The sequence below is a fragment of the Bos indicus x Bos taurus genome, chromosome 14 (genome assembly GCF_003369695.1).
Source record: "Bos indicus x Bos taurus breed Angus x Brahman F1 hybrid chromosome 14, Bos_hybrid_MaternalHap_v2.0, whole genome shotgun sequence".
Classification (NCBI taxonomy): domain Eukaryota; kingdom Metazoa; phylum Chordata; class Mammalia; order Artiodactyla; family Bovidae; genus Bos; species Bos indicus x Bos taurus.
The window spans coordinates 30,371,331-30,397,657 of NC_040089.1; the positions used below are offsets into that span (position 1 = coordinate 30,371,331).

Sequence of the window (26,327 nt, forward strand, 5' to 3'; positions counted from 1 at the left end):
CTAAGAGACACGGGTTCAGTCCCTGGGTCGGGAAGATCCTCTGGAGAAGGGCATGGCAACCCACTCCAGTGTTCTTGCCTGGAGAATCCCATAGACAGAGAAGCCTGGAAGGTTATAGCTCATAGGGCTGCACAGAGTTGGACGTGACTGAAGCAACTTAGCACACACCCACACATTGCTTGTTCACCCTTGGAGGTAAATGGAAATGGCCCTCTGGATAATGTGTACACAGAAGGATTGTCTGATAGAGGAAATGCCTTTCACTATACAAAAAGGCTTCCCAGGTGGCACTAGTGGTAAAGAACCTGCCTGCTAGTGCAGGAGACATAAGAGACAAGGGTTTGATCCCTGGTCGGGAAGATCCCCTGGAGAAGGGCATGGCAACCCACTCCAGTGTTCTTGCCTGGAGAATCCCATGGACAGAGGGTCCTGGAGGGCTACAGTCCATGGGGTTGCAAAGAGACTGAAGCGACTTAGTACACATGCACCCACAGGGAGGTGGGGTAAGTCCTGGCTTTCTCCAACACTCCCTTGTAGGGATTCAGGCACCTCATTGCAGCCTGAAAAGGAGGGAAGTTAAGTCTTTGTAGCATGGTGGAGGTAGAGCTACAGTGTTTCCTGTGATGTTTGCCTTGAGCAGAGCCACTGTTTTATTTATAAGTTATCTATCATGGGAGGCTGCCCCTTTCTTGGTGCTTTGGCTAAAGAGTAGGCTTTTGTTGGGGCTTTTTTTTCTTCCCTGCATCTCTTGGCATGTCTGGGTTACTCAAGCACCCAGTCTACCATATATAAGGCAGAAGGAAAACTCAGGGAACTCCTATGATTTTTTTTTTCTTGATTTCAGGTCCCACCCCATATGCCTTCTCTCCACCTGAGAGTCAGCTTACATTTGTTGTATATATGATATCCAGAGATTTTAGTTGTAGTGAGGATGAAGAATAGTGAAAGGTTCATTTGCTCCATCTTCCTCAAGATAAGTCTCTAAAGGGCTTTTAACACAAATGTCATGTTTGTACTTGATGTGACATTATAGGGTAGCTATTATGGGGATTGTGGTTGTAGAGTAATTGAGTTGGTATAATGGATCTGGATAATGGATTCTGTCTGTGATGTTGAGAGTAACTGGCTAAAGGATCTTTGAAAAGGTGCCTGGCAGTATTCTAGGCAAAGATCATCTGATTGTGAACAAAGTGAGAAGGAAACAGAGAAGATCCAGTTGGATCTGCCTGGAGGAGGAAGTAGACACATAGGTGGGAAGTGGTCCCAGACTTCCAAGGTTAGCGACGTGGCCCACATGAGTAGGAAAAGTGGGTGGACTTTCTTTTGCAGTGTGGTGCTGTATCACTTTTTGCATCAGTTGTGATTAACTATCGTTGTTACTGTTTTCAGTCTCTCAGTCGTGTCCGACTCTTTGCAACCCCATGGACTGTAGCACGCCAAGTTTCCCTGTCCTTCACCATCTCCCAGAGCTTCTTCAAACTCATGTCCTTTGAGTTGGTGATGCCATCCAACCATCTCATCCTCTGTTGTCCCCTTTTCCTGCCTTCAATCTTTCCTAGCATCAGGGTCTTTTCTAGAGTCAGCTCTTTGTATCAGGTGGCCAAAGTATTGGCGCTTCATGTGTATAAATCTGGATGTCTGGGGGAAGGTACTGTTATTTTCCTGTGGCTGAAAAGAAACTCACTCAGTTGTGTCCAGATCTTTGCAACCCCATGGACTATAGAGTCCATGGAATTCTCCAGGCCAGAATACTGGAGTGGGTAGCTTATCCCGTCTCCAGGGGCTCTTCCTGACCCAGTAATCGAACCAGGGTTTCCTGCATTGCAGGTGGATTCTTTACCAACTGAGCTATCAGGAAGCTGATATCCTAATAAATAGGCTGACAAAGTCTCACCATCTTCCCACAGAAGGGAGCTTTGAGGAAGCTCTATTTGGTCAGTTTCATATACCAGATCAAGTGTTTTTTACAGATTGATGAAATAGCAAATTTACCATAGAATGTATTTTAATCAGTAGGATAAAATAGAAGGATGAGAGCTGATGGAATTTTACTTTGTCTTGACAATTACTTAATGCTGATCCTTTTACCAGGCCGTTTGAGTTTTTTTTCATCTGTCACTTTGATATTAACTGCATTTCTATGGGAGCTTTATAGCTTAAACTTATAACTTAACTTAAAAACATGAAATAGAGTACCTCTAAGATTCATATATAGCCATTTGAGTGTTTCTCTGCCTCTCACATTTATATGAAAGTCAAAGCTGTTCAGTATATAATTATTTCTCCCTTGAAATTTATGTTGATGGCATTTCTTTAACAGTTGGTTACAGTGTTAGGGTATTCTCTCTCTGGGAAAATGGCATAAGCGTGAGTTATTGCATAATTGAATTTTTTTTCCTAAATAATTTGAACTTGAGTCTTTCACCTCTAAATTGAAAGTGCTAATACCTACATTGAGAGAATTTTGAAAGACAACATGAGAAAACTTATAGCACAGTGACACGTACTATGCAAATCTTTTTTCTCTCTTTACACATTTTCATTTCCCTTTGAATTAAAAGACTAGCCTCATAATTGAAAAGAAATCTTCATTTTTATAAGAAGCATTGAGATTCTTAGAAAGAGTCAATATAACTGATCATCTTTCTCAGATAATTAAGTTGTTCTCTTTGATACTAATACTTTCTGGAGACTGTGTGGTCTTTGGACATAGACACACAGCATAACATTTGTTCTCTGTGTGATGAAATTAAAGACTATAATCTCTGTGGCTTCTCGCAGACATCATAGGCATTGTTATCAAGTTTCTGATTGCTTTTGGAGTACAGCAGTTGTAAATTTTATTTTTTAATTGTTGTTCATTCAGAGTCATGTTCAACTCTTTGTAATTGCATTGACTGCAGCACACCAGGCTTCCCTGTCGTGCTCAAACTAAGTCCATTGAGTTGGTGATGCTATCTAACCATCTCATCCTCTGCCACCCTCTTCTCCTTTTGCCTTCAGTGTTTCCCAGCATCAGGGTCTTTTCCAGTGAATCAGCTCTTTCCATCAGGTGGCCAAAGTATTGGAGTTTGAACTTCAGCAGTCAGTCCTTCCAGTGAATATTCAGGGTTGATTTCCTTTAGGATTGACTGGTTTGATCTCTTTGCTGTCCAACTTCTGCTATACAGTGAAGTGATTCAGTTATACATATAAATACATTGTTTTTTATATTCTTTTTCATTATGGTTAGTACCAGGATATTGAATACAGTTCCCTGTGGTATACAGTAGGACCTTGTTGTTTATTCATCCTAGGTATGAAGTGAAGTGAAATCACTGTTGTGTCTGACTCTTAGCGACCCCATGGACTGTAGCCTACCAGGCTCCTCCACCCATGGGATTTTTCCAGGCAAGAGTACTGGAGTGGGTTGCCATCTCCTTCTCCAGGGGATCTTCCTGACCCAGGGATCCAACCCGGGTCTCCCACATTGTAGGCAGACGCTTTTACTGTCTGAGCCACCAGGGAAGTCATCCTATAATGTATAATGGTTGCCATCTGCTAATTCCAAATTCTCACTCCATTCATTCCTTAATCCCTCTCCCACCTGACAACTGCAGGTCTGTTCTCTGTTTCTGTTTCATAGATAAGTTCATTTGTGTTATCTTTCAGATTCAGTGTTTAAGTGGTATCATGTATTTGTCTTTCTCTTTCTGACTTACCTCACTTAGTATGATAATCTCCAGGTCCATTCACATCGCTGCAAGTGGCATTATATCATTTTTTTTGATGGCTGAGTAGGATTCCATTGTATATATGTACCATATGTTCTTTATCCATTTGTCTGTTGGCATTTACATTGTTTTCATGTAGCTATTGTAAATAGTGCTGCTATGAACATTGAGGTGCATGTATCTTTTTGGATTATAGTTTTGTCTGGATATATGCCCGTGAGTAGGATTGCTGGATTATATGGTAACTATTTTTAGTTTTTTAAGGAACCTTCCATATCCTTTTCCATAGTAGCTGCACCAATTGACATTTCCAACAACAGTGCAGGAGGGTTCCCTTTTCTCCACACCCTTGCCAGCATTTGGTATTTGTACTTTTTTTAATGATGGCCATTTTGACCCAAGTGAGATGGTATCTCATTGTAGTTTTGGTTTGCATTTCTCCGATGATAATAAGCAATGTTGAACACTTTCCATGTGCCTGTTTGCCATCTGTCTGTCCTCTTTGAAGAAATGTCTATGTAGGTCTTCTGCTCCCCACCCCCCCTTTTTAAAATTTTATATAATAGCCAGGGATTAGTTGCAGCACGTGGGATTTAGTTCCTTGACCAGGGATCAAACCCAGGTCCCCTGAGTTGGGAGCATGGGGTCTTAGCCAGGGACCACCAGGAAGTCCCTTCTGCCTGTTTTTTAATTGCCTTGTGTTTTTGTTGTTGAGTTGTATGAGCTGTTTGCACATTTTGGAAATTAAGCCCTTGTTGGTCCCATCGTTTGCATGTTTTCTCCCTGGGCTAAATGTTTCAAGGTTAATTTCAGTTTGTTCATTCTTTATTAATGTTAATTTCCAGTTGTATCTGATTGCCCACATTTGTATCAAACTAAGTATGTATTAAACAAAAAAATTATAGATTCACATGATTTGAAAGTATTTGAGGTAGCTCTTCTTAATACATTACCAGAATGTTTTTAATCCAATGACTGAGAGGAACATATTTACAAAAACCTGACATAAAAATAGTGAATAAAGTGAGACTGAAGACTTTGGCTAATGATATCAAGTATAAAATGGAATGTGCTGTTCTTTTTAAAGCAGTATTGGGGAAGAATCCTGACCTCAGAGGACGATAGTGGGGTAACAAGACTCCAAAGGCAGGCAAGCAGGCTGGCTTGCTCTGAAGCTCCATAGTGAGAATGTAGGCCAGGGGACATAATGGTTCAGAGCAAGGTAGTTTCCCACTCACAGCACAACGGACAGCAGATGTTATTCATTCCCATCTTAATCTTAATTATTTGGTTGGTGTTCGGTTGCTAAGCGTGTCCAACTCTTTGTGACCCCATGAGCTGAGGCAGGGCCAGTCTTCCCTGTCCTTCACTATTCCCCAGCGTTTGCTCAAACTCAGGTTCATCGAGTTGGTGATGCCATCCAACCATCTTGTCCTCTGTCGTCCCCTTCTCCTCCTGCCTTCAATCTTTCCCAGCATTAGAGTCTTTTCTAATGAGTTGGCTCTTTGCATCAGGTGACCAGAGTATTGGAGCTTCAGCATCAGTCTTTCCAGTGAATATTCAAGGTTTATTTTCTTTAGGATTGACTGGTTTGATCTGCTTGCTGTTCAACAGACTCTCTAGAGTGCAGCACCATGATTCGAAAGCATCAATTCTTTGGCGCTCCGCCTTTATGGTCCAACTCTCACATCGGTACATGACTACTGGAAAAACCACAGCTTTGACTAGATGGACCTTTGTTGGCAAAGTGATAGCTCTGCTTTTTTAATATGCTGTCTAGGTTTGTCATAGCTTTTCTTTGAAGGAGCAAGCATCTTTTAATTTTGTGGCTGCAGTCACCATCTGCAGTGATTTTGGAGCCCAAGAAAGTAGTCTGTCACTGTTACCACATTTTCCCCATCTATTTGCCATGAAGTGATGAGATTGGATGCCATGATCTTCATTTTTTGAATGTTGAGTTTTAAGCCAACTTTTTCACTCTCCTCTTTCAACTTCATCAAGAAGCTCTTAGTTACTCTTCACTGAAGCTCTTAGTTTCTCTTCGCTTTCTCCCATTAGAGTGGTGTCATCTGCATATCTGAGGTCGTTATATTTCTCCCGGCAATCTCAACTCCAGCTTGTGCTTCATCCAGCACTGCATTTCACATGATGTACTCTGTATATAAGTTTAAAAAGCAGGGTGACAATATACAGCCTTGACATAGTCCTTTCCTAATTTTGAACCAGTCCGTTGTTTCATGTTGGGTTCTAACTGTTGCTTCTAGACATGCATACAGGTTTCTCAGGAGGCAGGAAAGGTGGTCTCGTATTCCCATCTCTTTAAGAATTTTCCTGTTTGTTGTGGTCTACACAGTCAAAGACTTTAGCATAGTCAATGAAACAGTAGTAGGTCTCTTTTTGGAATTCCGTTGCTTTTTCTACGATACAATGGATGTTGGCAATTTGATCTCTGGTTCCTCTGCCTTTTCTAAAACCAGCTTACACATCTGGAAGTTCTAGGTTCACATACTTTTGGAGCCTGACCAGGAAGATTTTGAGCATTACTTTGCTAGCATGTGAAATGAGTACAGTTGTGCAATAGTTTCAACATTCTTTGGCATTGCCTTTCTTTGGGATTAGAATGAAAACTGACCTTTTCCAGTCCTGTGGCCACTGCTGAATTTCCCAAATTTACTGTATTGAGTGCAGCACTTCAACAGCATCGTTTTATAGAATTTTAAATAGCTCAGCTGAAATTCCATCACCTTTACTAGCTTTGTTTTTAGTAATGCTTCCTCAGGCCCACTTGACTTCACATTCCAGGATATTTGGCTCTAGGTGAGTGACCACACCGTTATGGTTATCTGGGTCATTAAGATATTCATTGTATAGTTCTTCTGTGTATTCTTGCCACCTCTTCTTGATATCTTCTGCTTCTGTTCCATCCATCCCATTTCTGTCCTTTATTGTGCCCATCTTTGCATGAAATGTTCCCTTGGTATCTCTAATTTTCTTGAAGAGATCGCTAGTCTTTCCCATTCTATTGTTTTCCTCTATTTCTTTGCATTGTTAAGAAGAAGGCTTTCTTATCTCCCCTTGCTATTCTCTGGAATTCTGCATTCAGTTGGGTGTATCTTTCCCTTTCTCTTTTGGCTTTTGCTTCTTTTCTCAGCTATTTTTAAGGCCCCCTCAGACAACCACTTGGCCTTTGTGCATTTCTTTCTTGGGAATGGTTTTGGCCACCACCTCCTGTAGAGTGTTACAAACATCCGTCCATAGTTCTTCAGGCACTCTATGAGATCTCATCCCTTGAATCTGTATATCTATAATCTCATCCCTTGAATCTGTAATCTGTATAATCTATACACCTCCATTGTATAATCATAAGGGATTTGATTTAGGTCACACCTGAATAGCCTCGTAGTTTTACTTACTTACTTCAATATAAGCCTGAATTTTTCAATAAGGAGCTGATGATCTGAGTCACAGTCAGCTCCACGTCTTGTTTTTGCTAACTGGATAGTGCTTCTCCATCTTCCACTGCAAAAAATATGATCAGATTTTGGTGTTGACTATCCAGTGATGTCTGTATGTAGAATCATCTCTTGTGTTGTTGGAAAAGGGTGTTTGCTATGACCAGTGCATATCTCTTGGCAAAACTGTTAACCTTTGCACTGCTTAAATTTATACTTTAAGACCAAACTTGCCTGTTACTCCAGGTATTCCTTGACTTACTACTTTTGCATTCCAATCCCCTGTGATGAAAAGGACATCTTTTTTGATGTTCTAGACGGTCTTGTACCAGGGCTTCCCTGGTGGCTCAGATGGTAAAGAATCTGCCTGCAAAGTGGGAGACCCAGGTTTCCCTGGGTTGAGAAAATCTACTGAAGAAGGGAATGGCAAACCACTCCACTATACTTGCCTCAAGAATCCCATGGAGGGGAGCCCGGTGGGCTACAGTCATTGGGTCACAAAGAGTTGAACGTGACTGAGTGACCAACACTTCCATTTTTCTAGAAGGTCTTGTAGATCTTCATAGATCTACATACTTCAACTTCTTCAACATTAGTGGTTGGGGCATAGACTTGGATTACTGTGATGTTGGATGATTTGCCTTGGAAACGAACTGAGATCATTCTATTGTTTTTGAGATTGTGCCTAAGTACTGCATTTCAGACTCTCTTGTTGACTTTAGGGGTACTGTGTTTCTTCTAAGGGATTCTTGCCCCCACAGTAGTAGATACAATGGTCATCTGAATTAAATTCACTCATTCCTGTCCATTTTTGTTCACTGATTCCTAAAAGGTCGATGTTCACTCTTGCTATCTCCTGCTTGACCACGTCCAATTTACCTTGATTCGTGGACCTAACATTCCAGATTTCTATGCAGTATTATTCTTTATAGCATAGGACTTGACTTTTATACCACCAGACACATCCACACCTGAGTGTTGTTTCTGCTTTGGGCCTGCCACTTCCTTCTTTCTGGAACTATTTCTCTGCTCTTTCCCAGTAGAATATTGGCCATCTACCTACCTGGAGGGTTCATCTTCTAGTGTCATCTTTTTGTCTTTTCATACTGTTCATGAACAATATGAAATTATTTGGTACTAGTCATTAACAATTAATTAATATATATCAATAAAGTACTGTGGTCAAGGGTAATTTCTGCTAAATATCACTTATAGGAAGATCTAGCTTTTAAAATACAAAACAAGAGGATTTTGTTGAACAGAATCAAGAATAGGTGTTAAATCCCACTAGTCATCTGTCTAGTGAGAAGTCATCTGTCTAGTAAGAACAGAAGCAAAAAGCAAAAGAGAAAAGGAAAGATATACACATCTGAATGCAGACTTCCAAAGAATAGCAAGGAGAGATAAGAAGGCCTTCCTCAGCAATCAATGCAAAGAAATAGAGGAAAACAATAGAATGGGAAAGACTAGCGATCTCTTCAAGAAAATTAGAGATAGCAAGGGAACTTTTCATGCAAAGATGGGCACAATAAAGGACAGAAATGGTATGGACCGAACAGAAGCAGAAGATAACAAGAAGAGGTGGCAAGAATACACAGAAGAACTGTACAAAAAAGATCTTTATGACCCAGATAATCACGATGGTGTGATCACTCACCTAGAGCCAGATATCCTGGAATGTGAAGTCAAGTGGGCCTTAGGAAGCATCACTATGAACAAAGCTAGTGGAGGTGATGGAATTCCAGTTGAGCTATTTTAGATCCTAAAAGATGATGCTGTGAAAGTGCTGCACTCAGTATGTCAGCAAATTTGGAAAACTCAGCAGTGGCCACAGGACTGGAAAAGGTCAGTTTTCATTCCAATCCCAAAAAAGGCAATGCCAAAGAATGCTCAAACTACCGCACAATTGCATGCATCTCACACGCTAGTAAAGTAATGCTCATAATTCTCCAAGCCAGGCTTCAGCAATATGTGAACCATGAACTTCCAGATGTTTAAGCTGGTTTTAGAAAAGGCAGAGGAACCAGAGATCAAATTGCCAACATCTGCTGGATCATGGAAAAAAGGAAAAGAGTTCCAGAAAAACATCTATTTCTGCTTTATTGACTATGCCAGAGCTTTTGACTGTGTGGATCACCACAAACTATGGAAAATTCTGAATGAGATGGGAATACCAGACCACCTGACCTGCCTTTTGAGAAACCTGTATTCAGGTCAGGAAGCAAGTTAGAACTGGACATGGAACAACAGACTGGTTCCAAATAGGAAAAGGAGTACGTCAGGGCTGTATATTGTCACCCTGCTTATTTAACTTATATGCAGAGTACATCATGAGAAACGCTGGGCTGGAAGAAGCACAAGCGGGAATCAAGATTGCTGGGAGAAACAGTAACCTCAGATATGCAGATGGTACCATCCGTATGGCAGAAAGTGAAGAACTAAAGAGCCTCTTGATGAAAGTGAAAGAGGAAAGTGAAAAAGTTGGCTTAAAGCTCAACATTCAGAAAACCAAGATCATGGTATCTGGTCCCATTACTTCATGGCAAACAGATGGGGAAACAGTGGCTGACTTTATTTTTCTGGGCTCCAAAATCACTGCAGATGGTGATTGCGGTCATGAAATTCAAAGACGCTTACTCCTTGGAAGGAAAGTTGTGACCAACCTAGATAGCATATTGAAAAGCAGAGACATTACTTTGCCAACAAAGGTCCGTCTAGTCAAGGCTATGGTTTTTCCAGTAGTCATGTATGAATGTGAGAGCTGGACTATAAAGCAAGCTGAGAGCTGAAGAATTGATGCTTTTGAACTGTGGTGTTGGAGAAGACTCTTGAGAGTCCCTAGGACTGCAAGGAGATCCAACCAGTCCATCCTAGAGGAGATCAGTCCTGGGTGTTCATAGGAAGGACTGATGTTGAAGCTGAAACTCCAATACTTTGGCCACCTGATGCGAAGAGCTGACTTATTGGAAAAGACCCCAATGCTGGGAAAGATTGAGGGCAGGAGGAGATGGGGACGACAGAGGATGAGATGGTTGGGTGCCATCACCAACTCAATGGACATGGGTTTGGGTGAACTCGGGGAGTTGGTGATGAACAGGGAGGCCTGGAGAGCTGTGGTTCACGGTTTCAAAAAGAGTCAGACACGACTGAGTGACTGAACTAAACTGAGTCATCTGTCTGTAGCCCCACAGTAGTCATGCCTGTCCTCCACTGTAAGTCCTTTCATGGATTACTTCCTTTGAAATAATTTCCCTGGTCCAGTTGCTTTTTTTTTAGATAGATCTAGTTGTCTTCCAACTATATGCTCACTTGGAAAATACTGTTTTCTTTCTACCCAACTGTGTGTTTTCAGTGAACTAAAATGTCAGCTTCCCCACCCTACCCCCTGTATCCTGTTGACAGAAGAGTATGTTTTTGTACTTTTCTATACTGTTCTCTCAAAATAGTGAGGGAGGCTCAGTAAAGTCACCTGGGGAATACCACTGGGTTAATTTGAAAAAATCTCAGATTCTGAGCTTTCACTGCTAGATAAGGGGAAAGGATCCTAGAGGTACATTATATTTAATTGAGAATTTTCTTTGATTAGTAGAGCTTAAAAAACCCTTAGTTTCTTAGTTTGAATTACTTTTTCCTCGGTATTTCTTAATAGCCTTCTCCTCTGAAGGATGGCAAAACAGATTGGTTCTGAGAATGAGTTATTTGTCGACTGTCTTATAAAACATATCTGTAGGAAAAAGGTGTGTGTGTTTATAATTTTAAAGTCAGGGACTTGTCAGAATTTTCATAAAACCTAAGGTTTTTCATACACAAGAATATTACAGAGTAACTTTTTATTTTTTATGTCTTTGGTTTTCAGGCTTCTCTGTATGTCGAATCTTCCTGTGTCTTCAAGAGGATATGATCATTTCAGGATTATTTACTTTTTTTAGCGTCTAAAAATCCACACTTAAACTTCCACATTTCCTAGAATTATTTTGTCTGAATCTATAGCTGTTGACAGTATTTCACAATATAAATGTAGAGAGTATACCAAAGTTATAAAAATAGTATAGACACATAAAATATAGATGATCTGACACTGTTACTTAAATATTCTTCCTAAAGGTCCTAAACTTTTTTTCTTTCAGCCTGCCACACTAGTTTTCAAGATTAATAAGTGCTTACCCTTAGTTCTAGTAGATGGAGAAACAGAAGGATTAAATTCATCTGTAGAAATTTTACTGGGAGAGGTAGATGCTTGTTTTTCTTAAACACTGTCCTTTGCTTTTCAGTATTTAATTCTCTCTGATTGTATCTTGCCCAGAAGACATCGTAAAGGAAACTGTTTTGCCTTGTAGTTGCTCTCTTAATCCAAATTGTCATGTTATCTGGTTCCAGTTCTGGGTATTGAAATGTTCGTGGGATTTGACGATTGGCTTACTTGAATGGTAACATTTTCAAACAAACTGAAAAGCATGTAATACTTTTGGGTCCTGTGATCTAGGAGAGTATATTCACTACTAAAGTGACTACTAGTTCCTGAAAAAAGCTATTACAACATTTTTTTGCTTAATGTAGTACTCAAGATTCTGGCATTCAAAATTTATCTCTGTTTGCTATTATGATACAGACTTTATGAAATCTCTGCACTCATACATAATGTGAAAACAAACCATCATCCTCACTTCCACTCCCAATAAAATGTTCATTCATTTAGGTAAGTTTTAATAAACAAAGCAGAATATAACTTTCATGGGAGATGGTCAAGGGTAGACTTGAGTCTTCCCCTGCAGGCGCGCTCTGTCTCCTGTTCACTTTCATCCACTTGCACCCCTTCGGGTATGCCGCCCCGATGCCTGTGGCAGGGCTGGCTGTCCTCTGTTCTGAGAACACTCTGCTTCTGATTTCCTGCTTTAAACTCACAGTCTCTATTCCTACTAGTCTTCCCTATTTCTCCACTGTTGTTTTGAACAAGTATGATACTTTTGTATTTGAGATTTCCATGTTTTACTCACATCTGTTCTGAAGACTAAAATTATATCTTTGCCAATATCCTATCTATCAATGGTTTCCTTAGTTATTTCAAGAAGTAGTATTTTTAAAATAGTATTTTAAAAGTTTTAAAATGTTTTATTAAAAACATTAACGAGTTGTCAAGAATATAGTTGAAGTATATTAGAGTATTTGACATTGTACTGATTAAATGAAATTACTCTAAGTATCCTCCCCCTAAAAAACTTCACTCAGTAGACAGAATAATTTGTATCTTCTTGTAATTTACTGTATAGAGATGGTTAACAAAATCTGACCTTCTTTATGAAAGGTAGGTAGAAATCAGAATTTTCGGGTCAACAAAAAGCCACAATGATTTTTTAAAAATTTAATGTCAAATTATTTTCTTAATGCAGGTTGATTAGAATGCTTGCATCTAATCTCTATAATCTTTCAAAGAACCTATTAATGTATTTAATCAGAGCATTGGTATTGTTTCTTTTAAATTTTTTATGTTTGTTTATGGCACCCCACTCCAGTACTCTTGCCTGGAGAATCCCATGGACAGAGGAGCCTGGTGGGCTGCGGTCCATGGGGTCGCTAGGAGTTGGACACGACTGAGCGACTTCACTTTCACTTTTCGCTTTCATGCATTGGAGAAGGAAATGGCAACCCACTCCAGTTTTCTTGCCTGGAGAGTCCCGGGGACGGCGGAGCCAGGTGGGCTGCGGTCTCTGGGGTCGCACAGAGTCGGACACGACTGAAGTGACTTAGCAATCATTACTTTTTTAAACATTTTATCACCTGTTTCTTCCCAGTGTAGGGCTTAGAAAGGAAATGGTAATTAAAGCTTTTTGCAAGCCAAATATATTTCCCTACCCCAAAAATATGCCAAATGAAAGTGAACAAGGTTAGTATTATTAAAGTTGATTACCAGGTAAGCTAAAGTAGGGCTAGGTAGTAACTAGGACATTTATTCTCCAAATATTTTTAATAATATTGTAAAAAATACTATAAAAAACAATTTGCAACCATCCTGTATATGTGATAGTTTAACAGGGTATAATCAAGATTAGGTATGAAGAAAACCACCTGAATTTAGTGCAAAATACCAAATGCTAAAGGTCCAAGAATTTACTTATTCAAACACAAGGAAGAATGAATTGTTTCATTTCTCAAGCAAAAAATAGCAATATACAGTTAAAGGAACTATTTTAAAATAGGATATAACGTTGGTGAATGTTACAAGAGGATTTTGACTACATTTAACAGAGAAGTCCAAAATAATGGTGATGGAAGTTTATTTTCCTCTCAAGTCAGAAACCCCCGAGTAGACAGTCTGAAGCTGCCAGTGGCTCCACTGTGTGCCCAGGAACCACCCGCCAGGCTCTTGGGCATCCTCAGCTGTGGCTCTCCCATCAGCATTAGCTTCTGGGCTTGGTGACTCACGGCTCTCAGGAGAGGAGGAATAACGGGTGGGGCTAGAGATGAAAGGCCTTCTTTTCTTGTGGAACCAAGTCATTGCCCTCCAAGCAGCTTTCCCAGGTGGCTTACAGTCCGGTTAGCCAAAACTCACAGTCACATGGCCACATGAGACTGTGAGGGAAATTGGGATGTACTTGGGTGTGGCGATTATTTCAGAGTGTATACACATGATCAGATTATCATGCTGTACAGTATTTATATACATACAGTATTTGTCAGTGATTCCTCAGTAAAGCCAGAGGAAGAAAAAAGAGAAAAGGGCTTAGAGGCCAGAAAAACCTAATTGTAGAAAATAGTAGGAAATGGATAAATACACAAATTGACAGTTGAAAAGAAATCTGAATGTTGTTCTCAACCCCAGAAGACTTCCATATGGAGCTTCAGTGCAGTGCATATTAGAATACCTTTAAGTGAAAATCAGACCATCTATATAATTACTGCATGAGTTCAATTATCCCCCCCCCACCCCCTACCACTCCTTTTTAGTGTCTAATGCTGTAGTTTGGCTCATATTGTTACAGTATGTCTTATAGTTTGGTATATTTTATCACATATGGAAAACACTGACATGGAAATGTGGAAAAAAAAGACCTTGAGGAAGAGTTAATGGACTACTGCTTTGGTTGTCATTTATAACCAATTAGTTTACCATCTTTAAGAGCATTAAAAGTTGCATCATCTTAGTTCAGGCCACCAAAACAAGAGTTAGCAAAGACACTGCTGGAACCTGTGATGCCTCCTGATAGTATGGGCTTGAATATAAAATGTAGAGATAAAAATTAAGAATGATGGCAACAAGAAAGCTGGCCTGGTGTGGATCTGCTTCAGGTTGACAAGTGCTTTGTTGTCTTGAAACTTACAGCAGGGGTTTTATGTAAGGTCAGCCTGAAAAGTGGCTCTCAGATGTTCTCTTCTGCTATGTTCTGATTAACTTTGAAGTGACAATTTTTCATAGCCCTCTCAAAGCCTGTGACAGCCAACTTCTGTCCTTGCAGGATAGAGGTCCGGTCAAGGCCAACCCTTCAGGATGATCTTCCTTTCTTTGAGAAGCCCCACAGCAGGCAGCCATCCTTACCCACCCTGTCTCCAGAAGAGCCTCCGCTGCAGACCTCGACGCTGGCCAATGAGGAAGCGCTGCAGAAGATCTGTGCCCTTGAAAGTGAGCTTGCTGCCCTCAAAGCTCAGATTGCCAAGATCGTGACCCTCCAGGAACAGCAGAACCTCAGTGCAGGTCTGTGAGTCCTCCAGTTGTCAGCCAGCAAATGCGGGCGGGGGGCGGGGGGAATACCACTCACTTGGGAAAAAAATTATATATATATATAATATATATATTTGTGGGCTCTGTCTCTCTAGTCGTGTCCAACTCTCTGCAACCCCATGGACTGTAGCCCTCTAGGTTCCTCTCTGTCCATGGGATTCTCCAGGCAGGAATACTGGAGTGGGTTACCATGTCCTCTTCCAGGGGATCTTCTCAACCCAGGAATCGAACCTGTGTCTCCTGCACTGCAGGCGGATTCTTTACCTACTGAGCCACCTGCAAAGCCCCAGTATGCATACATATATATAACTCAATCAGTATGCTACACACGTGAAACTAACACATTATAAATAAACTATAGTACAATTAAAAATTTAAAAAGAAGTGAATTAATAACAGCTGTTGGGCTTGCTAGAAAACTAGGGGCCTGTCCCCTGCATGGTCCGGTACAGGACCCAGGCAAGTTTAAGAGGTTTTCGTTTGTTTTGAACAATCTTAATACTGTCAGAGGATGATGAGTGTATTTTTGGAAACACAAAATATACATCCACTGATAAAGGTGAACACTGCTCATGTGTCTGCTGTGGGAGCTTCACTGTCTGTGATAATGGCACCATTCACATCAGACTGGAGGAGGTAACTGCAAAACAGCCCGGAGAGAGTTGAGTGTGTTTAGTTACCTATGTGTCCTGAGGCAAGCATAAAGCTCTGTAACTGGGATAGTAGTTACTTATGTTGTGGAGTTACTGTGGGAGTAAATGTGGAAACTATATATAGTATCTTTAGTGCAAAGTAGCTGTTCAATATTCATTTCTCTCCCTCTTGCCCAGAGTGGAAACTGAATTCAGGGCCTCTGACTCTGGTCTAATAGTGTTGCTTTTATTTTTGTTGCGTTGTCACTGGAGAAAAAACCATAGCCTTGAAATCCTAGTTTATTAATCTGCTGGCAAGCAGTGGTGGTTTTCCTAGTGTTCCTGAGTCTTGACGAGATTCAGTATAAGACAGCTCTGAAGGGTAAAGGATAGTTATTCCACCTCTGAGTCACTTAGCTTGTGGTCCTATAGTTTAATGTAACCTACACGGAAACCTCCTCAAACCTGGGTCAGGCCACGATGGGCAGGGTGAATGTACTCCAGGCACCTGGTGTTACTTCAGTGAAATCTACAGGTGACTTTTGAAAACCCAAAGTCCTGCCCTTTTCTGTTTAACCTATAAGTTACTGATAAATTTCTCTTTGGCTTTACCTCCCTCTTCTGGCAGACTAGGAAAGTCTGTTAGATGTTCTATCTACAACCCAACTCCCTTGAATAAACTAATCAATATAGTTCGCACCCAAACAACTCTCTAATCTCTAGTTATTGCAGAAAGATGGATTTTTAGGTCCTTATTTTAGAACCACTGTAACTCTTAGTTACTTATTCTTTTGGGGAATTAACTGTAATTTTTTTTTTTCTCTCAATTTTTTTCAATAAATCTAAAACTTCTTTTAACTCATTCTGGTCAGTTTACATTCTCTAGTTCATGCTTTGGAGAAGGCAATGGCACCCCACTCCAGTACTCTTGCCTGGAAAATCCCATGGACGGAGGAGCCTGTTAGGCTGAAGTCCATGGGGTTGCTAAGAGTCGGACATGACTGAGCGACTTCACTTTCACTTTTCACTTTCATGCACTGGAGAAGGAAATGGCAACCCACTCCAGTGTTCTTGCCTGGAGAATCCCAGGGACAGGGGAGCCTGGTGGGCTGCCGTCTAAGGGGTCGCACAGAGTCGGACACGACTGAAGTGACTTAGCATAGCATAGCATAGTTCATGCTTACCTTCTATGTAAATACACTTAAAATGAACCACAGAGGTATCCGACAGCTATTTACTCTAGTACTAAACTGTCAGACTACCTACTGGAGGCAGTTCTGTGTGCAGTCCAGATGCTGTTTCAGCTAGAAGTAGCTGCACAGCGTGAAGCAGTCAGACCTGAACATTTGATATCACAAAAGCACCCTGTTAAGTTAAATGGAACATTTCCATCTGGAGACGGATTAAATGATACCGTTGACTGAAATTCAGGCATTTAGATTCCAAGCAAGTAACTGAAACTTCCTTTTTACTTATGACTGAGATTCTTTTTAAGGTTACTGCTTTCAGGTATAAAGTCCTTAACATAACTCTACTTTTAAAATATTTTATTTGCCTCTTACCACCAGGATTAAACTGATTGCCCCTCATTTCTGTAGGTGACGTAGAATCCACCAGGCCTGCCGCCGCAGCAGCACCCTCCGTCCCGCCAGCGCCCCCACTGCCACCCCCTCCGCCTCCCCTCCCCTCCCCGGGGCTCCAGCAGAGCACTTCTGCTATTGATCTGATAAAAGAGCGAAGACGGAGAAACGCCTCTGCTGGGAAGACCCCGGTCAAGAACAGTCCAAAGAAAACAGACCTGCCCAACATGCTGGAGATCCTGAAAGACATGAACAGCGTGAAACTGCGATCGGTAAAAAGGTGAGGAGACATCTGCCTTCTCGCCCACTTCCCTTGGTTTCCTATGCCTTTTATAAGCAACTGCTAAGCTGCTTTGGAGGAGGAAGTGGCAACCCACTCCAGTATTCTTCCCTGGAGAATCCCATGGACAGAGGAGCCTGGCAGGCTACAGACCATAGGGTCACATAGAGTCAATCAGACACGACTGAGCACACACATACACCAAGCTTCTTGAGAACTTTGTTTTATAGCATGACTACTGGAATAGCTCTTGGGTTTTTAATTTAAAAAAGATAAGCCTCCAGGAGCTCTTGTATGCAGTTAACTGAGAGCAGGACAAACACCCGCAGGCCACTCTCATTTCTCCCCCATTGCCTCTGAAGCCTTGTTACTGTGCAGTCATTCTCCCCTCAGGCTGTGCTGTGTGCCTGCTAGGGTAGGGCCCAGGCTTGTGGAGGAGGGAACCCTGACTGCCCTGAAGGAGCCTGCAGTCTCTGCTCCTTACAGGAGCTATTCCCTGGGTACCTCTGTGCTGTTTTGTGAGGCCATAAATCTAGGGCTCCCACCTCACTGCGTCAGTGTCTCTATTGGGTGTCTTTGCTGCTAGAGCCATGCTGTCAGCACCACAATGCCCCCTTGATTTCTCGTCACTTCTCTAAGGTCAGAACAAGACACAAAGCCCAAGCCGGCAGATGCTGCTGACCCTGCTGCCCTCATAGCAGAGGCGCTGAAAAAGAAGTTTGCTTATCGGTATCGAAGCGATAGTCAAGGTGAAGCTGAGAAAGGAATCCAAAAGTCTGAATCAGAGGCCACCTCCGAGAGAGTGTTGGTGAGTACTGGGCAGACCTCTCTCCTTAGTGCAGCCTGTGGTCCAGGCCACTGCTGCACAAGACACTCAGCTGGTCGTCTGCAAGATGCAAAAGGACGCGCTGTAGGAATTAGTCCTTAACGCCAGCTAGACTGCTTCCCTCTTGATGCTCTTCTGTAAGTAAAAGCTAACCCTGGGTATCTCCTATGTTAAATTTCCCATGCTGTTTGTTTATATTGAAGCACAATGAAGTGAAAATCATGACAATAAAATTTACATCTAAGGATAGTGTAAATGTTGTGATGTAGAAAGGAAAGGTCATTCTCTTAGGGCACCTATGAAATTCTTATAAAGGGGAAATAAATCTGACCAGGGCCTTGCAGGCTGTGGGCCCTGCAGCGGTGGAGACTGAGCAGACTTAATGAAAGCTCTTAAATATTAATTTAGACCTTCCCTTTCCTCAGGTAGCTCAGATGGTAAAGCGCCTGACTGCAATGCGGGAGACCCGGGTTCAGTCCCTGGGTTGGGAAGATCCTCTGGAGAAGGAAATGGCAGCCCACTCCAGTATTCTTGCCTGGAAAATTCCATGGAAGTCGCAAAGAGTCGGACACGACTGAGCGACTTCACTTTAACTTTCCTCAGGTTACTGTCACTGGGGAGATGAGTTTATCTATGCCAGAGAAGTAGATATCCTAGAAATTCTAGCATCTTTGAAACCCTAGACACTGAAGAGGAAACTCTGTATCTTCCTTCTTTTATTAAAAGAAGTAAAATTGGACTAAGCTAGGGTCTTGCAATGATGACTACAGTTTGATAGGGAGTAATTTTGCTATCTTTCTCACTGTTGATGTGAATTGACAGGTTGTTATAAACATAATGATTTTAATACTATCGGGCTGCTTGGCTTTTCATGAACATACCTTGTGGTCCATGGTTGGGAGGGGGCTATCATTGCTGTTACATGAACCTGTATCTTTTTTGTTTCTTTTCTAGTTTGGTCCACACATGTTGAAGTCTACTGGAAAAATGAAGGCTTTAATTGAAAATGCTTCAACTTCCTAATAGACAAAGAGCTGAGAAAGACTATCTGAAGTTCAGCTGTTCGTTTATTAGGGCTGTTCAGCTAGTAGATATCAACACTGTTTGTTTGGTAAATACCTGAATTTAGAACTTAGTGGTCTCCTTTTAGGTCTCATTAGAGGATGATGCTGTAACAAAAGCACTCTAGGTTTGTTTGCTTTTAAGAGAAGGTCAGTTCTGAAGTTTCCATAGCGTATGTACATTCCAGCATGTTTTTAATGTGTAGCCAAGATGTTTAGGTTTCCAGTCTGGAAAACAGTACATAGATTTCAGAACAAAGGAAGGACATTTTATAGATGTGAGTTTTTAATGAACACTAATTTATCTGTACACATTTTATGTGCATGTATTTGGATATACAACAGGATATAAGATTTAGCGATGGCAGTGACAAGGCTGCTGATAATCATTCCTACCCAGCAATGGAGCAGCTGGTATATCCAAATTGTTGGAGTAAAATGTTTGCGTTTGGATTTCTTCTTGCCTTGAACAGAACTTTTAGATTTTCTCTCACGTTTTCTTGGAGGTGGGGTTTGAGTAGAAACCAGATGATGTTCGCTGCTGAAATTCCGTAATACTTTCCTTTAAGGGGAAGTCAAGGATCATGAAAACTGTTTCCACCTCAGTGCCGCCCAGTTCTGAGGAAGAAAATGTAGTTTTCAATAGTGAGCAATCAAACTATTGAATTAAATGTCTTTTAAAGTAAAAGTAGAATGTACCATCTTTTTCTTTCAGTTTAATAAAGATGACTTGTTGCTAAGTTAACACTTATGGAAATGTCAGCATGATGGAGTTAAAAAAATTTTTTTAATAAATACTTGTCTATTAAACACTGAATAGGCGACAGAATTTCCTGTAAGTTGCTTATCATGGGTCAGTCAGACCGCTGTTCTGCTGAGTTCCACCATGTAGCAGCATAACCCGTAGGTGCTGTCAGGAAGTGGAGGCCCTCCTTTCTCATCTAGGACTTCAAAGGAAGTCGTCATTTCTAAATGCTTCATGTATCTTCATGATTTTCTATATTATTTCTGTTAAACTCAGCTATAGTTATCCAGAATCTCCTACCATGAGTAAATAGTTGGACTTATTATTTAAATCTAGTCGGGGAAAAAGTTCCACTTCCCAGGGCGATTAGGAGATATGAAGAAGATACATTCACTTTTAAGTTATTGAAATGATGTGCAATGTTCTAAACGATAGCAGCTAATACTAGTTGAGGTAATTTTCATGGTTTGGCTGTTTAGCTTAAATTTGAACTGTGGCTTAATTTTACACATGTTGTTGACATACATTGTTTCTAATTGTTTTCTATGGTTTAAAAATTCTGCCTTTAAAATAAATTCAGGAAATTCACCTGATATACTTATTTTGACCTAAGAAATATTTATATTTGTATCAGTAATTGAATTTTTAGCCAGTGCTCCAAAATCAGGAATTTACTGTTTTGAAATAAAGCAACTTTTCTTTTCCTTGGACCATCATGCCTATATAAATGCTTTTGCTTTTTCTTCCACAGTAGGTAAACTTCTTCTGTGTTGTACATGCAACTTTAAAATAATTTGCTTTCTGCATTTTCCAAGTGGAAATACACTGCTTAAAATGTCACCTTTTTCATTCATCTTCAGCATTAAAACAGAAAGAGGTGTGTGAGTTTCTTCAGGGTTCTCGAGCCTAGAACCCACCTCTGGGACTCTCTCTCCACCTACCCTAGACCATACTGCTATTTCTGCCTCAACAGCAAAAGAACTGACAACTCACCCAAGCGTGGGTAGGAACCTGGAACAGCTGGGAAAGACTCAAGGCTCAAACCTTTAGTTTCTGAGACCACACTTTGTGACCTCTGGTCAAATGCAAGCTTCCCTCCGTACTTAAAATCTATAAATGTAAATACAGGTACTGTGTTAATACTGAAAGAAGTCCACGTATATGTGGACCCGTGTTCAGGAGTCACCTGTATATATAATGTGAGTCAAAGAGCCCTGGACTTGGGAGTTAAAACACGATATGTATATGTGATCCTGGCCCAGGCACATCTGTTTTTAAAATGGGAATAATGCTCAGTTCAGGAAATTATGAGGATTAAAAGCAGCATTCTGAACACATTCTATGAATAGCAGAGTACTAAGTAAGTTCTTACATTATTTTACACAAGGTTCCCAGCAGACAGTTTTCTCCTAGGAGACAAGGTCCGTGTGTGCGGGCCAGGGTGGAGGGGTAGGTCTCAGTCTTCAGTCCTGGTTGTCTGCCCAGTCGCAGGCCCTTCTGCAGAAGCATCCCATCCTCTTGCTGTGTGAATTCCTGCGAGTCTGCATCTTGGTGGGGAAGGAAGGAAACACGAGGTAACAACTACTGGAAACACACAGCTGGAAAAACCATCGTCTAGTAACTCCTCTGAAAACGTAAGTTCTTTCTGTGGGCTAGATCTGGCAGATAAAAGTTTAAACTTTCAGGCGTGAACCCAGCAGCAACAGCTCTGGGATTGCCAGGCAGGAGGAGGCACTTAGTTTTAGCCAGCATTATTGTCACTGCCTGTTACCGTCAGTCTTCCCCACGATCTTCAGCCTCTCCTGAGTCCTGTCTCCTCTTCTCATCCTGGAGTCAGTATTCTGTGCTACTCCACTGAGCCTGTTTCTTAACATTCGTTTTAGTTTTTCCTTATCAATCTTGTAAGCAGGGTAGTTCTTCATTGATACCAGAGCAATCACTTGAGGATAAGAAATAAAAACAGCATACCTAAGGAAGGATCCAGAAATCTTAGATATTTCCCTGAGACTGCTGTCCTTAGTCTGCTTTGTAAGGACTGAACACCTTACTGTTCCTCTGGCTGGAGCTTCTCAGACTTCTTTTCCCTGGGAGGTTCTCCAGCCTCTTTGACAGGTCAGAGAGCTCCTTCCCGCAAAGCTGAGAGAGTAACATGGGTGGAATTTAGACATGATCAAGAAGGTAATTAAGATGATCCATATAGTGCCTCCCATTCCATCCCAAACAGCTGTGGCTGCTACAGGGCAGTCCCGCGCTTCCCAACTGTTCTCTTCCATGCTGGCAAAAGCCTTAATCTGGGGGAGAAAGACACGCTTCACAACAGCGATTTTACTAGAGGTATGAACAGCTTTCCACTCACGTGGCTTAAGAGCCGTCCCTCTTCATTGGCCAGCCACGCCTGCTATCAGAAGACGAGAGACGGTGAGAAGCAGGTGCAGCGGCAAGCTGCTATGTAACCTGGTGTTCAATGAGGGTGGACAGCACGCGAGACCGTCGCATCTCTAACCTCGACCTAGAGCAGACGGCCCTCTGCAAGGGGAGCCCCTGCTAAGGCAGAGGCTGGTCGGGGGCCCAGGATCAGCCTTCCTGAGTTGGTCCAGGTTGTCCCTCGGGAATTTGAACAAGAAACCTGGAGAGAGAGGGGTGCATTCAGTACTCAGAGCTCAAGTAAGCAGGTCACAAGGAACAGCTGTACCCATGAGCAGTTATACAAAATACGATGAGGAAATGAATAAGGACAATGACTCGGCCTGAACTATGTGTCAGTACATTTTTGAGACACATTTTACAGGTTAGAAAGCCACTCAAAAGATGAGGTGACAGAAGACTAAACCTAGTCTGTCTAGCCATAAAGACAATGCTTTAAAAATGTTTACTGCCTTTCCAAGCAGACACTCCAAGGTAGAGAAGAGGCTGCAAGAGAAGCAGGAGTGGCAAGAAGCAGGTGCAGCAAAAAGCTACACTTAAGTGATTAGTCTGTCTCATGAACACGAATCCTCACTCAATATAAAGCTCCAGTTAACTCGCAGTGACCTGAGACCATTCCCTACTGTGGAAAAAGTTAACCCCTGTACTGTGAGGATTCTTAGATGGAAATTTTAAAACTCTGCAAATGTTCAGCTAGTTATTTTATCATATTCCTTTATGATACTTTCTTCAAAAGATAAAAAGCACCTTGGGATATCATGCACCCTCCTGATTCTTTACAGTAGGGGTCCCCAACCTCCGGGGTCTAATACCTGATGATCTGAGGTGGAGCTGATGTAGTAATAATAAAGTGCATGGTAAATGTTATGCACTTGAATCATCCTGAAACCCCACCACCACCAACCTCAGTCCGTGGAAAAACTGTCTTCCATGAAACAGGTTCCTGGTGCCAAAAAGGTTGGGGACACTGCTTTATGGCTCAACAATAAAGAAACACTTCAAATTTATGCTAAAAAATCTCAAATAATACACGGCTTAAACATAATAGAAGATGCACTTTCTTCACAAGACTATTGATGGGACTGGTAAAACTTGCAATAGCCTAGTAAGTTTGCTGTGCTTCACTTTTAAATTAGAACTAAAAAAGAATCTAATATTAAAAATGGGTGTTCTCTTTCTCGTACAACCTACCAGACTTTAAAATAGGTTCAGGACAATTTAACACCGCTATGAAAGTAAAAAAAAAAAGATACTGTGATAAAAGCTAGAATTCTACTAAAAGTATCATACTGAACATCTAAAACATATTTTAGAATCAAATTTGAAAACTAATTTTACCAGTCATGGATGTTAATAACATTCAGTAATTACTAGAAATGGTATCATTTTCATTATTACCCAATGAAACCATTCATTTTGTACAAGACAGAAACCCACCATGTCATACAACAGATGCTTTCCACACACTGCCACCCAAACATTCTGAGGTTGGGGGCCATGCTCTGTCAATTTGAACACTGTACCAAATCCAGTGCAGCGCCCAGCACACAGCAGGAGCTCGGGTGCTGTAGGCACAGATGCAGCATAGACTAGTATCAACAAAACTGCATAGTGATAGACTGACAGCTAAAAAGGAAACACGATACCAGGTTATTCATAATAATTTGTTCAACATTCACTGATGGCACAGTTTATGCCAGTCTGTCCTATGCTGAGCACATGACTGACTCATCAGAAAAGGCTGATGCTGGGAAAGACTGAGGGCAGGAGGAGAAGGGGATGATAGAGGATGAGGTGGTTGGATGGCATCACCAATGGACATGAGTTTGAGGAAGCTCTGGGAGTTGGTGAAGGACAGGGAAGCCTGGAGTGCTGCAGTCCATGGGGTTGCAGAGCCAGACACGACTGAGCCACTGCACTAATGCTGAGCACAAGAGACAAGAAGGTGGAGGAGACAGCTGTTTGCACCCGTGGCCACTCCCAGTAGTGGCCACCCCCCACTGGAGACCAGGGACCACCGGGGGGCCTTCCAGAAGACACAGGTTGCCTGCAAATCCTCAGCCAACAAGGAATGGCTCAGGCTAAGTCCTGCACGCATCTGGACAACTATGTGTTTCAAATATATGCTGATAGCATGGTGATTAATATCACGTTTATTTAAAAACAGTACTGAATGCGTATTAGCCATCGGTCACTGGCCCAAGAAGGAGACATTAACTGGGAAAAGATTTAAACAAAATATTTACACGTTAAAAAAACAGTACACGTGAAAACACTGTGAACCTCCGATGTGAAAATTAAAGTTGAAACCTTTAAGAGTTAAGAATGCTTTTTGGAAAGAGAGGCCATTACAGGAATCTTCAGAGTTACTAGCACCTCTAACCTGTACCTAAAGTACAAATATATTCCCCAGGCAACATATGGCAAAGACCACTACAGTGCTGTGATTAGCCTCCAATTAAATAAATTTAAAAACACATTTTTTACTTTTATATTAAGAAGATCATTATAAAGCACCGCATTGACAGAATACAAGTACTGACCAGGAACCAGCTTGTTTGGTTTTGTTAAGCTAAGGCTTACCAAAATGTTCTGAGGACCTTGAGCCTATAGCAGAGGTGCTGCCCCCAGCACTAAAGGTTGCCCCAGGGCCCCGGCAATCTGCTACAGTGCTCGACAATTCCTTTGAAGTCTCCCATTTTATCTTAAAAATTCATATGAACTTTGCATTCCCTTCCATAATACTTATTTAAAAATGTGATCTTCTAAATTCCTATTTCCTCAAGTTTTCTGAATTATTGTACTGTTTCCTCAAATTTTTCTAGAAAAATCAATGTTCAAGAATACACAGGTGCTATGAAGCAGGGCTGTCGACGCTCGTCCCACATATATGTAACAACACATATCTTTGCCGTGGGTTTACTTACCCGTAGGCAGGGAACGGGAGCACACTCAGGTGTCTCTCCCTCGAGAATGGAAATAGGATATTCCTCTGAACATCAAACACAAGTCAGATAAGCAGCAGCAAGCATAGCCTGGCAGGCGGAGCCCAGGCCGCCTGCGGCTGAGGGTCTGACATACCTACTAGACATGCCAGTCAAGCGGACGTGCAGATGCAGCTCCTGGGACTCAGTCTCTAGCCTCGTCCAGGGAACCACGGTCCACCCGAGCACGAGCATCAGTCGGCGCCTCCTTATAGGATGCGTGAGGGACCTTGCTTCCCTGGCTCGGAATCCATGCGCAAGTAACCAGCTGATTGTAATTTAGCTTCCCAAGGAGATCTGCCTAAAATGAAAGAATGATTGATAGTTACCTTTCTCATTGTAAATTAAACTACTAACGGGAAAAAAGCAATTAGTTTCTGTGAGTTTGGTTGCAGTTGAGTTTGCTGTGAGACAGTTCTGCTCTCCACATGCTGTCATACTAGGTCTGTGAGTCGCAAGTTTCCTCACCACACAGAGTGTGTCAGATTCGCCTCCATCAGACTTCAGCACCCAGCAGTCCAGCGTGGTGGCCACGAGCCACACGTGGAGACCGGGCACCTGAGACACAGCTGGCCCAAACTGAGATGTGCTGTAAGCGTCAAGGACACACCAGATTGCAGAGACTTGGTAACAGAGAAAAGAATGCAAAACATCTCAATAGTCGCTTTTTAATAATGGCTACCTATTTTTTTTTCTCTTGTTTTGTGGCTACATATCTAAATGATAGAATATTCTAGACATGCTGGAATAAATTTCATCTTTTTTTAAAACATGTGATTACTCCAGAATCGACAATCACCTACTTGGCTCACGCTGTACTTCTACTGGTCCTCACTCTTCTATGCAAATGATGACAGTAGATGACAGTATGTTTGCGTTCAGAGTTTACACTTACCCCTTCCAATGAAACGGGCTT

General features: G+C 41.6%; 1 protein-coding gene and 1 long non-coding RNA gene across 2 annotated transcripts in view; one reads left to right on the top strand and one right to left on the bottom strand.

Annotated features, from left to right (window-relative positions):
• MTFR1 (mitochondrial fission regulator 1) overlaps positions 1-20,714 on the top strand; it is a 60,143-nt gene extending 39,429 nt beyond the window's left edge. The window contains exons 5-8 of the mRNA XM_027561083.1: positions 14,617-14,852; positions 17,110-17,371; positions 18,011-18,179; positions 19,152-20,714. Of these exons, the coding sequence (XP_027416884.1) occupies positions 14,617-14,852; positions 17,110-17,371; positions 18,011-18,179; positions 19,152-19,220 (736 nt within the window). The 3' untranslated portion in view covers positions 19,221-20,714. The remainder of the gene's footprint in view (positions 1-14,616; positions 14,853-17,109; positions 17,372-18,010; positions 18,180-19,151) is intronic.
• On the bottom strand, positions 19,523-24,222 carry LOC113904218. The gene is made up of 2 exons (XR_003514448.1): positions 21,376-24,222; positions 19,523-19,876 (listed from the first exon to the last, which is right to left on the bottom strand). It is a non-coding gene; the product is annotated as an uncharacterized LOC113904218 (long non-coding RNA).
• Between the last annotated feature and the right edge of the window lie 2,105 nt (positions 24,223-26,327).